Source organism: Lipotes vexillifer, unplaced genomic scaffold (genome assembly GCF_000442215.2).
Source record: "Lipotes vexillifer unplaced genomic scaffold, Lipotes_vexillifer_v1.1 scaffold500, whole genome shotgun sequence".
Lineage (NCBI taxonomy): Eukaryota > Metazoa > Chordata > Mammalia > Artiodactyla > Lipotidae > Lipotes > Lipotes vexillifer.
Window position 1 is genome coordinate 295775 of NW_006778765.1, and position 13984 is coordinate 309758.

Below are 13984 nucleotides of genomic sequence, written 5' to 3' on the forward strand. Positions count from 1 at the left end.
TGGGCCCAGCCAATAGCCGACCACCACGGAGGGGTGGCTGGAAGACCTCATGGATCCCTGTAATTTGGACTGACCTTGGGTATGAGCAGCCCTCCTCCTGGCATCCTTGCCCACTTGGCAGTTTCAGCTCTATCCCTGAGCCTCTCCCAGAGTACCACCATACCATGTGCCTGAGACCTGGGTGGCTGCCTCTCCCCACCCCAGAGGAGACTCCAGATTCCAAAGATATGTCTCTCCCTGATGGATGGGAACCCCCCTACTCTCCTTCCCTTCCCCCTCCCATCCCACATCTCCCCCCATTTCCTCCACATTAGAGGAGCAGACCCTGAGGTGAGGGGTCTGGGAAGGGCACAAGGAAGCCAGCCAGCATAAGGAAGACTTATGAGGGATGCTCTGCATTCCAGGGCCCTCAGGTCAGGTGATATCAGTGGCCATATGCCCAACCTGGCCAGGGGCCTCTTTTAGAGCCTGGAGGGTCAGCAGCTGGGTCCTCAAAATAGCTGAGGCCTTGGCAGGGCAGGTCCTGAGAGGAGGTCCTAATGATCTCGGAGTGGGCAGCTGAGGGCACTGTGGCAGGTGTTTTCATCAGAGGTCCAGGCCTGTCCCAGGACTCCTCACGCGTGGATGGCATTGGCTACATCAGTGAACACCAGCCGGCTGGGCCTCTGCATTGGGCCCTGAGAGGGGAGAGTGGTCTGCAGAGAGACAGTAAGGGGCATCAGGGACCTTGACCAAGGCCATGCACTCTCTGGCCCAGTCCCCTCCACCCTCTGGTGCCCACGTGCGCTTGGCACCAGCTATGTCTTCTGCCTGGAATGCCCTCCCACAAGCTCAGCCAAGAAATACGACCTGGCTCAGATGACTCCTCTCCCCAGCCATCCCCAGCTTGCCCTGCCACCTCAGCCAGTTGCAGCACTTAACCTAGGTCCCAGGGCCTGCATTAATTATGCATGTACCGACCTCTCCCAGCAGAGGGGGTTCACCTCTGTACCCCCAAGCCCCAAAGCCCGGGCACAGGGGCTGGCACAAAGGGAGATGCACAGGAAACAACCGTCAAATAGTCAGTAGTCCCAAGAGCTGGGCGGACCAAGGTTCTCAGCCCAATTTCCTGAATATCCCAAGGGGGAATGAGTCCTGATCCAGGTGGCAAAGAACTGGTAGCAAAACCAGGGGACTCCCAGCCTGGACTCTTCCTGAGCCCAGTCTCTTAATTCTGCCGCTGTGGAGCCAGGTTCCCTAGCAACCTGGGCAGTCAAGGCAAGGAGGGATGCAAAGGGGCATCATGGGTCGGGGGAGACCAGGCCTCCTCATGGTGCTCTGGCCCCTGGGGATTTCAGGGACCGGTGGCAAGTGGCCAGGCAGCCCAGTGACTCTGGCAGGATAACCACACAGGTACCCAGCACTTTGGACATGGGAGGTGAGTCCGGCTAGGGTCTGCACCTGCCTGGGGTCTGCCAGCTACTAGGAACCCACCAATCTACTCAGAGGTGCCACTGCCCCAGAATCTGACGCCAGTCACAACTCACTCAGGACTGGGATCTCAGGGAGCAGAAGAACCCAGGGTCTCAGCCCCCCAACAATCCCTCCCGTGAGTCTTCTCCTGCTTTCCCCCTAGTTTGAGGGGGCATACCTGAGGCAAGAATCAGGATTTTCACTTGCAGATGAGAAAACTGAGGCTCAGAGAGGCCAATGGAGCTTCCAAGGTGACCAGGCTATCGGGACAGAGCCAGGCTGGATCCCAGGGCTGCCCTGGCCTGGCCTTGTGCAGTGAGTCTGTGGGTGGCCGAGGAGCAATTCTACTAGTTTCTAAACAAACCTGACAAAATCCATATACCCGATAGCTGCCACCTGACCACATGGCAGGTGCTAGAAAGCTACATGGGAAAGGAGGGAGGGTGGGGGTGGAAGAGCCACAAACAGGCTGCACGCTGGGTGGAGGAGCCTGGTCAGTGCCCACCTTGGCCAGCGTGGCCTGCACAGCGGTGGCGGCCTGCACGGAGGCAGTGTCCCGCCCGTGCTCCAGCAGCTCCCGCTCCAGTTCATCTTGCTCCTCCGTGGGGTCGAAGTTGTACATAGGCATGAGCTGGTGGCGCAGCTTCTCCAGCCTGGGGGGTGGGGGCAGAGACTGCTGCAGGCAGGGCAGGCCCTTCCGTTCCCACCAGCCCTCCAGGTGCTGCTCCGTGCTGACCAGCTGACACCACCATGTTTAGGGTCCTAAAATTTCCCCTGGGATTCAATGAAAGACATTTTTGCACATACAGTACTAGCTCTACCCCTTGGATGGGTGGCCTGAGAGGGACAGGTACCCACTCTGGGGACCAGATGGGGCCATGGGCCACAGAGCTATCATCCGTGAGAGCCATGGGGACTGCCTAAGCCAGGGCCTTGTGCGATCCCCAGCCTCTGAGGGGCCGGGGTGGGGAAAGGGGAGTCAGTGGCCATTAGCTCAGGGCAGCAGGGCAAGGGTGGCTCAGCCCTCCCCAGGGGAAAATGGTTACCCCCAACCCCGAGTGGGCAGAAGAGGCCCTGACTCCCTCACTAGGGAGAGGGACCCTCATGGTGGAGGGACTCTCCTTTCCCACCCACGTCCCCTGGAGTCCAGCCCAGCATTGCCCACGGGCTGGAGTCTTGGGTGGCAGATGGGGAGTTACCTCTTCTTCTTCCTGATGTACAAAACCTGCAAGAGAAGGAGCAGCATCAAATGGCCAGGAAAGGAGGCCCTAATTAATCCAGCAGTCCCTCGGGACCGGGGACATGCTGAGGCTGATGAACGGGAGAACTATAGGTCCCCATGTCCTCACTGACCCCATCCCAGGGACACATACATCCTAAATTTGTGCTTCCATTTGACGTTTATTAGATGCTGACAGCGCCCAAACTCAGAGGTGGGGAGAAGGCCAGCCTGGGAAGACCACACAGGTAAGCCTCGCCTAGGGACGCATGGGCCCACCCCTGCCAAAACTGACTGTGGCTCCAGCCACTCAGTGCCTGCCTCGGACTCCTCAGGGCTAAAGTGGTGGGGGAGGTACTTCAGCATACCCTCTCCTCTCAGCTGTCCCCAGGACCAAACTTTCTCCCCATGTATGGGCAAAAAGGACAGAGGATAGGCAGTGGCCAGACTCTGCAGGGCAGTGGCTCTAGGCAAGGCTCTGGGCTGGCTTCCTGGGGTTTCTATGGGAGGCTGATGGCCCTCAGGGGCTGAGGAGGAGGGTCTGAGCCCCAGGACATCAGCCTAGACCACACTCCTGAACCCTGATGCTGGAGGAACCTAGGAAGACCCCTGGGTCCTAACCCCCATCATAATGACTTGAAGGTAAAGGCCTAGGCAGCCTGAGAAAACATCTGAGACCCAAGAGCTCCTGGCTAGAGAAGGAAATCCTGGTACAAAGCACTCAGGGGAGGGAAGAAGGGGGTGAGACTTGGGGACCTCTGCAGGACCTGGAGCGGGAACTCCAGGGACTTCTGCCCCCATCTCGCTCATCCCTCAACTGGTGTTTTTTGACTACCAGGAGCATGACTGCTTCTGCTTGGGGGAAAGCCATGTCCCTAGAGTCTGTCCCAAACCCCCTGTGGCTCCTACACTCTTTGTGGCCCATTCACAGCTTGAATCTGGTTTGTTTCCAGCCTGACCCAGAGCTCCTCCTGCTGCTCATTCCTGGGGGACCCCAAAGGTGGAAAGAAACTGCAGTGCCCCTTGCTCCCCCATCCCCTCCAGGAGGTCACATGTTGGCATGCCCCTTGCTCTCTTGTGGGTGGGATGCAACAGGAGCTCCAGGTCTCTGGCATAGCCCCTGCCTGCCCTGAAGCAGCAGCTCCAGCCCCAGCACACTGTACTCCCTCGCCTCTCAGCCCTCCTGCCCGCCCTGTGATACAGAAGGATCTTTAAGAGAGGCTAGAACCAATCTCCACCCCTCACCCTTGCTGCTCCCTCCGCCCCAACTACTAACACCCTCCCCACAAATACCTTCCTTTCCAAATCTTCCTTACCCTTCACTGTCCAGCTGCAGCCCCACCTCTTCCAGGAAGCCCTCCCCCACTGTTCTTCCTACGTGAGGCACACGGCCTGGCACTGATTTGTTCCTCCTTGCACCCAGCATGGCCTGGCTCAGGGTTGGCATGAGGGGAGAGGAAGTAACACTTAAGGAACATCTCCAGACCTGGCCCCTGCCCAGGAGCTGTTTCCTGCCCTCCACTGCCTTTGCCCCATAACTTCCCTACCTCTCCGTTTCTGGTGATAAGGCCATCCACCGCGACCCTCCGAATATTCCTCCAGAATGAAGAGTAAGGAAGTCTTCCCAAGTTCCCAGGACAAAATCTTTGGCCAAGAGTGACAAAGGCAGTTTCTAGGCCCTGCTCTGCCCCTGAGGTTAGAGTGTCTCAGCCTGCTTAACCACCACATGGGTGCCAAACACCGGTATTCTGCCTCACCCCTGCCCCAGGCGACTGCTCAGGCCCCGGCCTCACTCTGTGTGTTGCATCCTGGCTCTGCCCGCTGGCCAGCAGTTGTTCCCTGGCAGCAATCCGGAGCCTGTGGGCCCATATGGTGACCCTGTTTTACCAGCAGCTCCAGCCACGAATGGATCATCCAGCCCTATTTGTCACAGCAACATGCTCCTGAGTCTAAGGCCAGCCGTCAGAGCCTGTGAGGGGCAGCAGGCAGAATGCCACCATTGCCGGGCCTGCTGGGGGACCTCAGGTACACCTCCCACCCTTCCAGGTCTCAGTCCTCGCAATCTCCAATGGGCCCTCGGTGACAGAATTCTGAGTGTCCATGTATCATCTTAAGAGGAGAGTCCATATCTTTTTTTTTTTTGTCCACGCTGCACAACTTGTGAGATCCTAGTTCCCTGACCAGGGATTGAACCTGGGGCCCCGGCAGTTAAAGCGCTGAGTCCTAATCATTGGATTGCCAGGGAATTCCCAGGGGACAGTCCATATCTTCAGCGGTAGATACCAGATCTGGAAGCATCATATCCACTCTCAGGGGACACCTGCAGCCCTCACCCCAGCTCACCTCTGCCCTGATGTCTGCCAAACTCTGCCCTTCTCATGACGCTGGGGCCAGGCCTCCACTGTGACAGCTTAGCTCTAATGTTGCCTCCTTAGTTGTCCCTGACCACCCAGCCTAGGAAGTCCCTCCAACTCCCACCCAGTTCCCTAATCTAGTCCCTACGGGCTTCCCTTGGCACCCTTGGTTTTACCTATCTCTCACTCCCTGTAAGAACTGCAGGGCAGGACTTTTTCTCCCTAGTCCCTGGGGTGCCAAAGGCTCGGTCCAGGGCAGGTGCCCAGTAAATAATTGCCAAGTGAATGAATGAATGAATGAACATTGCCAGCAGCCTGCCATGCCCAAAGCATCCCATTCGGACTCTACAGCCCACGATCTATCCCAATTGCCTTCTGGCCTCTACTCCTATTGCATCCCCACACTCACTTGCCTCACTGTCCTGCTTGCTGCTCACAGATACCTCCTGTCTGCCTCCAAACTTTTGCCCATCAGGACCCTCCACCTGCAACACCCTCCTCCCCAACTCCTACGTGGCCTTCACGGCCCAGCTCAAAATGCCATGTATTCCTCAGAACCTTTTCTGGTTCTTCCAATTGGAGGCAGCCTCTCTGGTCTCTGGACCCCAAAAAACAAAACTCTGGGGAAAGAAGGGATTGTACTATCACTAACAGACAATTGTGTTCTGATTAGATCCTCTAAAATCTAAACAGTGATCGCCCTCTGTCAAGTGAGGGCCATGTGGGCCAGCCCCAGCCTGCCCCAGCTCTCACCATGGCCACAGCCAGGCCAATCACTGTGATGATCCCAAAGGACAGAAGCATTGTGCCCACGCCGGCTGTGCCACCAGCCACGTCAGGGATTCTGGTGTCATTAAAGCTGGTGGCTTCTGGGCTGAGTGTCGTGGTCTCGGAAGCTGGCCCATCTGTGGCAGGCTCCAGGTCAGGTTCAGAGGTGGGTGGGTGGCTGCTGATCCAGCTCCTAGCAGATGGGATCCTGGAGTCCATGCTGATGCTGAGGGACTGCTTGTGGTCAGTCAACCTGCCCACTCACTTCTGACATCAGGGGTGTCCCAGCCTGTGGCCCCCACTACCCATACAGGGGGCCACGTCCTTGGATAAAGAGAGCTCCCTGCCTCCCTGGGTGTTGGAAAGGAAAAAATAAAAAACATGAGGCTGAGGATGGGACTCTGTGAGGAGATGAAGTCCCCCTAAGTTCTGAAGGCACAGGGGAAATAAAAGTTTGAGGGCAAGGGCAAATTCAGGGAACATCAGGACATGTGCTTTATATATCTATGGATCCCATGTGGATTTAGGAACATGAAAATGAAGCCCTGCCCCCTCTTTGTGGGTAAGATGATCATAGTGATCATACTTGGAAGATGTGAAAAGTAGTGGGGAGGTTTGAAAGAAAAAGTTCATTCCCCACCCCCAGCCCCTACTCCCCACACTGCTCACCTTCTTACTTCCTGCCCCCCACATCCCTCACCTCCTGCTTGGAGAAAAAAATACTGCAGCTTTTTCCTTTCCTGGAGGAAAACACTTGCACGAAAGTCGGACAGGCTTATCTTTGAATCCCAGTTCAGCCACTTAACTGGGTGACCCTAGGCAAGTCACTCCACCTCTCCATGTCTCAGTTTTCCTGAGTCTAAGGTAGGGGTATTAAGGACACCTCCCTCACATATCAGAATGAACAAGTTCCTAGAAATGACTTAGCTCAGTACAACCCTCATCCACAGCAAGTACCCAATAAATGTTAGATCTTCTCCCTCTGGCCACTCCAGTTGGGAAAGGGGAGCCCCAGAAGCCCCTGGACCCAGCCTGCTGTGTGGTCCAGCTTGTGCCTGGAGTAAGGGCAGGGACATGTGTGGCAAGACCAGAAGACAGGAAGGAGAGAGAGGATAAAGTCAGGTCCTACAGCTTTCTCTGTAGGCTCTTGGGTCATTGGACTCCCTACAGGGGCTGCCAGGGACTAGGAGAAAATCAAGGGGAGCGTATCTTCAGAGGCAGGGATGGAGCTCCCACTCTGAGATGCCTTCTCTTCCCCTTCCCTCGTCCCTTGGGAGCAGAGGGTGGGCGATGTGCCCAGTCTAGGCAGTGACTTTGGCCTTCCCAGGCCAAAAGGCCCTGGGTAAGGCAGGGTGGGAAGAGGTCCTAGCCAAACTGCAGAAGGGAAGGCCGAGGGATAGGAGGGATGCACAGCTCATGGCTGCATACACACCTCTGCGCTAGCTCACGGGTGTATGTGGGATGCCTCCCTGTGCAGGTGTATGGGTGTGTGTGAGGTGTGCACACACCAGTGATGGCCTCTTAGGAAGGAGCAAGGCTGGCACAGAAACATGGGATGGGAGAAGCTCATCGTCCCTCTCTGTCCTCCTCCTCTAGCTAGGCTGGGCACGTCAGGAGTCCCAGGTTCTTTCTTGGCTCTGCCGCTGACCCCAGATGTGACCTTGGGCCAGACCCTTAATACTTGCTCTGGGGCTCTGTTTATTCTTCCCTCCAAAGGAGAGAAAGGGCCCTGCTCATCACTGTTCAGGAATGCGTCATGGTCCAAGGGGCAAGAGAAGGAAGCCAGAGAGAAAGGGGTGGGCACCACCACCTCCAAGAACCCGCATACCATTCTCCACCAGGTTCATCAGTCCTCCCTGCCCCAATCCCCAACCCCACCTTCGCGACTCTGTGATTCCTCCATTCTTGCACAGAAGCGGCGACCTCAGCACTTACTTAATCCTCCCTGGGGCGCCGAACTCAGCGGGAGAGGCTAGGGGTGGTGGCGACTGGCAGGAGGCCGGGGCAAGGTGAGGTGGACCCCCAGGCCCCGGGATTGGGGGCGGCGGGTCCGACCTAAGGCCCGCCCTCCCTGGGCGACCTGGGAGGACCTCCCTGGGCTGGGCCAGCGACGTCACACCGCCCACAGCCGAGAGCGCCTGTTCTGCCAGCCTGGACAGGGACTGGCCGTCCGGGACCCACCTCGGGGGTGGGGCTGAGGCGAGCAGCCTCGCGGCTCCGCGACGCTCCAGCTCCTCTCCTCCCTGCCAGCTCCGTGCCCTCGGCCCCGGATTGGCTGTCAGGCCCAGAGCCTGCCCTGCATTGGCCCGCTGGCCTGCCGCTCGGATCTGGCTCTGCCCCCAGCAAGAGGGGGAGCCTGGTCGCAGTTCTTGGAGACCACTCCTCACTGCCCGTGGGCTGTGCCAGAGTCGGGAAGGGGTCGGTGGGTGGCCAGGCCTTCCTAAGGGCTACAACTCTGGTCTCCGGCTACCCTGGGCTCCATCTCCGCCAGGACAGAGTCGGGCTTCGCAAACGCAGGTGGACACAAATTTGGGGAGATCACTAGACTAGGAGTCCTTGAGTCTGCATTGAACTCCGGCTCGACCCTCCACTAGCTTAGTGACCTAGAGCAAGATGCTTCTCTTCCCTGGGTCTCAGCTTCCTGCTCAGATGGACTCTGGTGTGAGGGCTCTTGTTAAACGATACCCATCCCAGGCTAGAAATGAGACATCTTCAGAGAAGTTGGGGGGCGGGATGGTATTTTTATTACAGGAGTGGTATTATTGGACACCTGGACCCAAGCAAGCCTGCATACACCCCTCCAATCCAGAGCTCGATCATCTCTGGAGAGGAGCCTTCTAATCCTCAGGTTTTTAAAGGAGCTTATGGGGATCACCGGAGTAGCTTGTTACAAATACAGATCCCCGGGTCTGGGATGGAGCCCGGGAAACTGCATGCTTCATAGTAGTTTAGTCAACAGTGATCTAGTTAACAATAGATTAGGCGGCGAGGGGGTGGCATTGGCAGGCCATACTTTGCGAAACACTGCCATGAATTTTATTGGAGCGACTGAGGCCCACAGAGGGGCACATGGACAAAGCCTCACGATGAGTCAGGATTCAAACCCTGGTCTACTACTTCCAGTTTCGAGCTCCCTGCTCGAAAATGGGAGCTAGAGGGTCAAGAGCGGCCCTGGGGTCCAGTTGCCACCTGAACCCCAGGTCCTGGACACTGGGTCCCACCCCCCAAATTAGCGCCCGCCCCCAACACTGGGACCCGCCCATGTGCCGCTCTACCAGCACACAGCCTACGTTAGATCAGGCCCCTGGGCATCGCGCCCCAACTCTGGAATTCAGAGCCGGCTGGTGACATGCCTCCGTTCGGGCTGGCTACACACCTCCCGGCCGGGTACCCAAACGCCATCTCGGAGCAGTCACCGCAGGCTGGAGCCTTATCCCTGCCTCAACCTTCAGGAAGACCGTCCGGTCCAGGCCCCCGGGGAGCAACCCTACTCCCAACCACGCACTTTCCCGTCAATGGGCCTTTGGGCGTAGTGGGCGTGGCGTTCATAGCCCCCACCGGCCGCAGGGGCTTCCGAGGTGGAACACATCGGCTCTAGGAACTCTGGAGCTGGGCGACGGGGTCCGCCCGAGCCCTTCCTCAGTTGCGCCAACCCCGGAAGCAGAGCGTCGGAGGGAGCTTATCGCGGGTCACGCATGTCCGGGAGCCGAGCCCGCGGCAGTTTCTTCAGGCTGGCGGGCGAGTGGGGAAGCTTCTCAGGCAGGTATGCGTTAACACCCTCGAGACCTCGAGTTCGTCAGAGCTCTGGCAGCCTTCCTTAAAAAGTCTGTACCCCCGTTGTACAGATGGAGAAACAGGCTTGTGGAGAGGCGACCTCGCGGTGCGAAACTGAGAGGGAAGCTGCGCCCCTGACTTCAGGCCTCGGCTCCTCCCTGGGCGGCGCTCTGGTAGACAGAGCTGCCTCTGGAGTCCGAAGGACTTGTGTCTTGACTGGGACAGTACCTAGCTGGGTGACTTTGGGCAGGTTGCTTCCAGTCTCGGAGTCTCATTTTCCTTTCTGTCTCTGAAGAGCGGCACCTAGCAGGTGTTCAGTAAAGGCTAGTTTGAACCCTGGTCTCTGTAAGAGGAAAGGAGACCACTGGTTTTAAACCTTCAGTTAAATTTGTTTGTGATAACTTGCATATAAAATTAACAGAAATTGTCAATTTTTTACCTGGGAGTTTATGCTGGTGTTTAGGACTATGGGTTAAATTGGGTGGAGGGGTGATTTTCAGCATACAGATCAATGACAGTGCATGCAAAATGTCAAAAGCAAAGCTCCCAAGCAAGGGCAGTCTCCTCCTCCTAGTAATATTAGTCAAGAGCATATAAAATTGAGTTCCTGTATGTGTTGAGCTGGCTCCCAGGCCCTTGATATTCATTGACCGATGCAGTGCTCACCGTGGAGTTTGTGTTATTTTCCCCATTTTATGGACGAGGAAACTGAAACACAGAAATAATGACTTTCCCAAGGTCACACCCTCTGGGTCAGATAGATCTGTCCAACCCCCAAGCCTGGGCCCTGATCCACACCAGCCCATTTATTAGTAGGGACTGAGCTATGGCTTCAGATCACTTGAGCCAAAAACATGAAGAAGATGTCACTGACCAAGACAAACTCAGATAGGTGGGCGAGGGTCTAAAATGGAGTCAAAGAGGCGACAGAGCAAGAGCATGCCCTTTCTCAGGCAACAGGTCAGAGAGGAGTGGGTCCCACAAGTCTCAGCTACTCTCCTGGTTCTCCTTCCCTGTTCTAGGGCAGCCACATCTGAGGACCAGAGCCATGCTGAGGAGCCAGAGCCCGTGACCTTCTCCATCTCCATCCGGCTGAGGCCAGCCACCATCCTCAGCAGCTGACATCACGAGAAAGATTTGGGGACCTTGGGGAAGTACTCAAGGGATCCTTTCCCTGAGATGTGGGACGTCAGGGCAGAATGCTGAGGGCCCTCCTATCTGGCCTGGGGTGGAGGGGAGGCATTTGGGGCTGCACCTTCAGCTCACGGCAACCCCATCTGCCTCCGGCTCGGTTGTTGAGTGCCACAGAACTGGTCAGCCACTGGACAGTAGTCTTTGAGAAAAGGGGCATCCCTGAGGCCCGGGAATCCAGTGAGTACATCGTGGCTCATGTCCTTGGAGCCAAAACAGTTAAGTGCAGTGTTGTCAGGAGGGCAGGAAATGGGGGGAGGGAGGACTCTGGGGAAGAGACATCCAGGCTTTTCCATTCCACTGAGAGTGCTGAGCTGAGAATGATGGGATTTTTCTGGAGGAATGTCTTAGGCAGATACTTATTCATCCAACAAACTATTACAGTGTGTGCCAGGCACTAGGGGTTCAGGGATCACCAAGGTGGCCAGTGTTGGACCCACTGGCATTGTCTACAAAAGAAACCTGGGTCAGGGGAGCCAGCCACTCACATTCTCTGTGGTGCAGTTTCAGAGCCTGAGGCCAGGACTTTGGACCCAGCCCCTGACCCCTTGGCAGTTACAGTATGTCCAGGAGCTGAGTAGCTACCGATTGCAAAGGTGAGCACCATGGGCCAAACCAGAGGGTTCTGTGTGGGGAGCAGGGTCCAGCTTCCTTCAGCTCCACCAAGTTCATGGTCAGGGAGGAAGAAAATGTCCAAGGACTAGGGAGGTGTTGGGATGAGAGAGTGATGAGAGAGGGGTCATGGTAGTAAATAGGAAGAAGGGAGGAAAGGAAGGTCTTGGCTAGGAGTTCTGGGGCGTAGGAGACATGACCCTACCCGACACTTTTGGCCAAAAGTGGTATCCCAGCCCAGACATGGTCTTGTTGGTCCAGGTGCTGGCACTGATGATCACCCTGCTGCCCCCTCTGCAGGATGCCTGTGCAGTACATCCTTGGTGAGTGGGACTTTCAGGGCCTCAGTCTGAAGATGGCGCCCCCAGTGTTTATCCCTCGGCCAGAAACGGAGGTAGGTGTGCCATCAGGACTGGGCAGGATGGGAATGAAGGGGGCTCAGGGCACTTGTCTTGTCCCAGACTTCCACCAGGGGGCGCTGGAGCCCCATGACTGCTGTCCTTTAGAGGCAGCGCCCTTCCTGGCTGGCTGAGTAGGTGGGGCCAAGAGGAAAGAGGTCTCCTGCTCACCTCCTTGACTATCCTCACTTCCCAAGCCACTGCCCCAGCCCCAGCCCCTAGGCTGGCAGTGGCTCAAGATGCCCCAACTAGTGCTGCCCACCAAGTACTCAGCCGGTTCCTGTCATTTCCCTAGGAGCTGTCCCATGGGCCCATAGCCTACCCAACCCATTGGAAACAAGTGCCCTCCTCTTTCTCAGGAGGCATGGGCGAAGTGGAGAGGGCTTCAGCTGGACATCTGGAAGCCTGGTACAGCTTTGTGACCTTGGGTAGGTCACTGCCCCCTCTGGGCCCAGATGATGAGAGGGTTGGGCCTCCAGACCAGGGAACTGGTTAGGACCTTTTACCTATTACATCCACTATCTAGTCAGGTAATCACCTGTGTTTCTCAAATTACTAGGACTGGGAAGTGTATGGTCCCAGCATGCTGTCTGTAGGTGCAACACCCTAGTCTTGGGAGAAATGCTTTCTATGGCCCTTCTTGGGCTTCCCCATGACCTTGTAGGTGGCAGGGCTGGGAGCCAGAGAGAGCAGAGCAGGTGGAGGGGTATGTGGGTGGGGGCTGGTGGGCAAGCCAGAGGGCACCAGGTTCTGAGAAGGGGTGTTTCCAGAAAGGCACACACATTCTTGGGAAATATCAGGCCTCATCCACCTGTCCCAGCCAGGGACCCAGAGCCCCTTCTCACTTTCCCAGCCTCTCTCCCTCAGCCAAGAAGCCCTCTGACCGCACTTGCCCCCTGCATCATGTGGTTGGGAGGCCAGGTCCTTGCCTTAATGCCCAGTGTCAGGGCAGGGACAGTAGGGAGTCTGAGACCTTGCTGAAGTCACAGGGATGTCAAGGCAGGGAGCATATGGGGGCAGCACTCAAGACATCCTGTCTCCTGGGTCAGGGCCCCATACCTTACAAGGGGCTGAACCATCTGGGATTGGATGAGCTGGATAGGTGCAGAGACCCAGAGCAGGATGTAGCCTGCTACCTGCAGACTTTTGGGAGGCCAACCTGTGGCCCCTCCAAGCATGCGACCTCTGGCCAGAAGGTCACTCACCATCCCCTGAGGCTGCCAAGGGTCAGGGCATGGGAGGGAAGCTACCGCGATGACCTTTGAGTCCCCTCAGAGCTGACCTGGCACCAACCATGTGTTCCAGGGTTCTGAGTGTTGGGTGTGGACTTCCGGCTCCCATGTGGGGTCCCCTCCTTTTCTGGGTGGGTCTGGGCCAGGAGAGCAGCTCTGCTATAAGGGGTGGGGGAGAGGAGGGAGGCTGCGGTTGGGAGGCCAGGTCCTTGCCTCACTGTACAGACGTTTCTCAGAATTTGCCAGGTTGCCCCAATGTGCAGCCGCATTGGGGAGTGCCTTACCAAGAACTTGAGAGGACGTGGCCTGTGGTGGGGCGTGGGGAGAATTAGTGCAAGGGAGGGACCATGGTGCTTGCGTTCTCTCCATCCATTGAAGGGTTTCTGATGATGGGTGCAGAATTCTGAAATGCAAAGTTGTAGGCGATGTGTGGCCTGACCAGTTGGGTTTTCTCTGGGGATGGGGAGGTGGCTCAGTCCCTGGACTGGCGGTGTGTACAGTGGGAAAACCAAGGCTGGAAGTGTGAGCCATTCTTGCCCAGCTTGGCGAGGTGAGGCTCTGTGAGGTGTGGGATGCTCAGTGCCTTGTCTGTGATTAGCTTGAGGGAGGCAATGCTGCCTTCTTGGGGCTGCCTCATCAAGAATGTAATCCTAATGAGGGTCCTTATGGCACTCAGGTCCTGCTGAGGCCTTGCGCCAGCCTCTTAAGGGGTGTGGAGTCCTGTTGAGGCAGTGGCTCCAGTAAGAGCCGACAGCTGCCTGCTCTTTGCCTCCTTCCCACATTCCCCTCTGCTCCGACCCTGCAATGTTCTTGGATTCTCCCCTTGTTCACCTGGGAAAAGTGCCCTGGGCCTGTGACCAGCTTGATTTTCAGCTTCCCCCAAGAAGCCACCAACTGTAGGCTGAGGAGACTCTTTACTAGGTGAGGAAGAGAGTTTCTGGACTTGCTGGGAGTGGTCTCCATCCCTACCCCCCACCCCCCGCC

The 13984-nt window shown here is 56.9% G+C and overlaps 2 protein-coding genes across 3 annotated transcripts in view; one reads left to right on the plus strand and one right to left on the minus strand.

The window, feature by feature from the left end:
* Positions 1–614: 614 nt before the first annotated feature.
* On the minus strand, positions 615–6012 carry CUNH3orf18 (chromosome unknown C3orf18 homolog). 2 transcript variants are annotated; one of them, XM_007451817.1, is made up of 4 exons: positions 5839–6012; positions 2652–2677; positions 1958–2105; positions 615–695 (listed from the first exon to the last, which is right to left on the minus strand). In XM_007451817.1, the coding sequence occupies exons 1-4, from the start codon at positions 6010–6012 to the stop codon at positions 615–617; spliced, it is 429 nt and encodes a 142-aa protein (XP_007451879.1). The 2 variants fall into 2 exon arrangements, with proteins under 2 accessions (XP_007451879.1, XP_007451878.1); XM_007451816.1 differs by having other exon boundaries at positions 5779–6012.
* A 3486-nt stretch (positions 6013–9498) lies between these two features.
* HEMK1 (HemK methyltransferase 1, mitochondrial release factors N(5)-glutamine) overlaps positions 9499–13984 on the plus strand; it is an 11143-nt gene continuing 6657 nt past the window's right edge. Inside the window, exons 1-4 of the mRNA XM_007451818.1 lie at positions 9499–9556; positions 10590–10976; positions 11263–11354; positions 11671–11764. Of these exons, the coding sequence (XP_007451880.1) occupies positions 10767–10976; positions 11263–11354; positions 11671–11764 (396 nt within the window). The 5' untranslated portion in view covers positions 9499–9556; positions 10590–10766. The remainder of the gene's footprint in view (positions 9557–10589; positions 10977–11262; positions 11355–11670; positions 11765–13984) is intronic.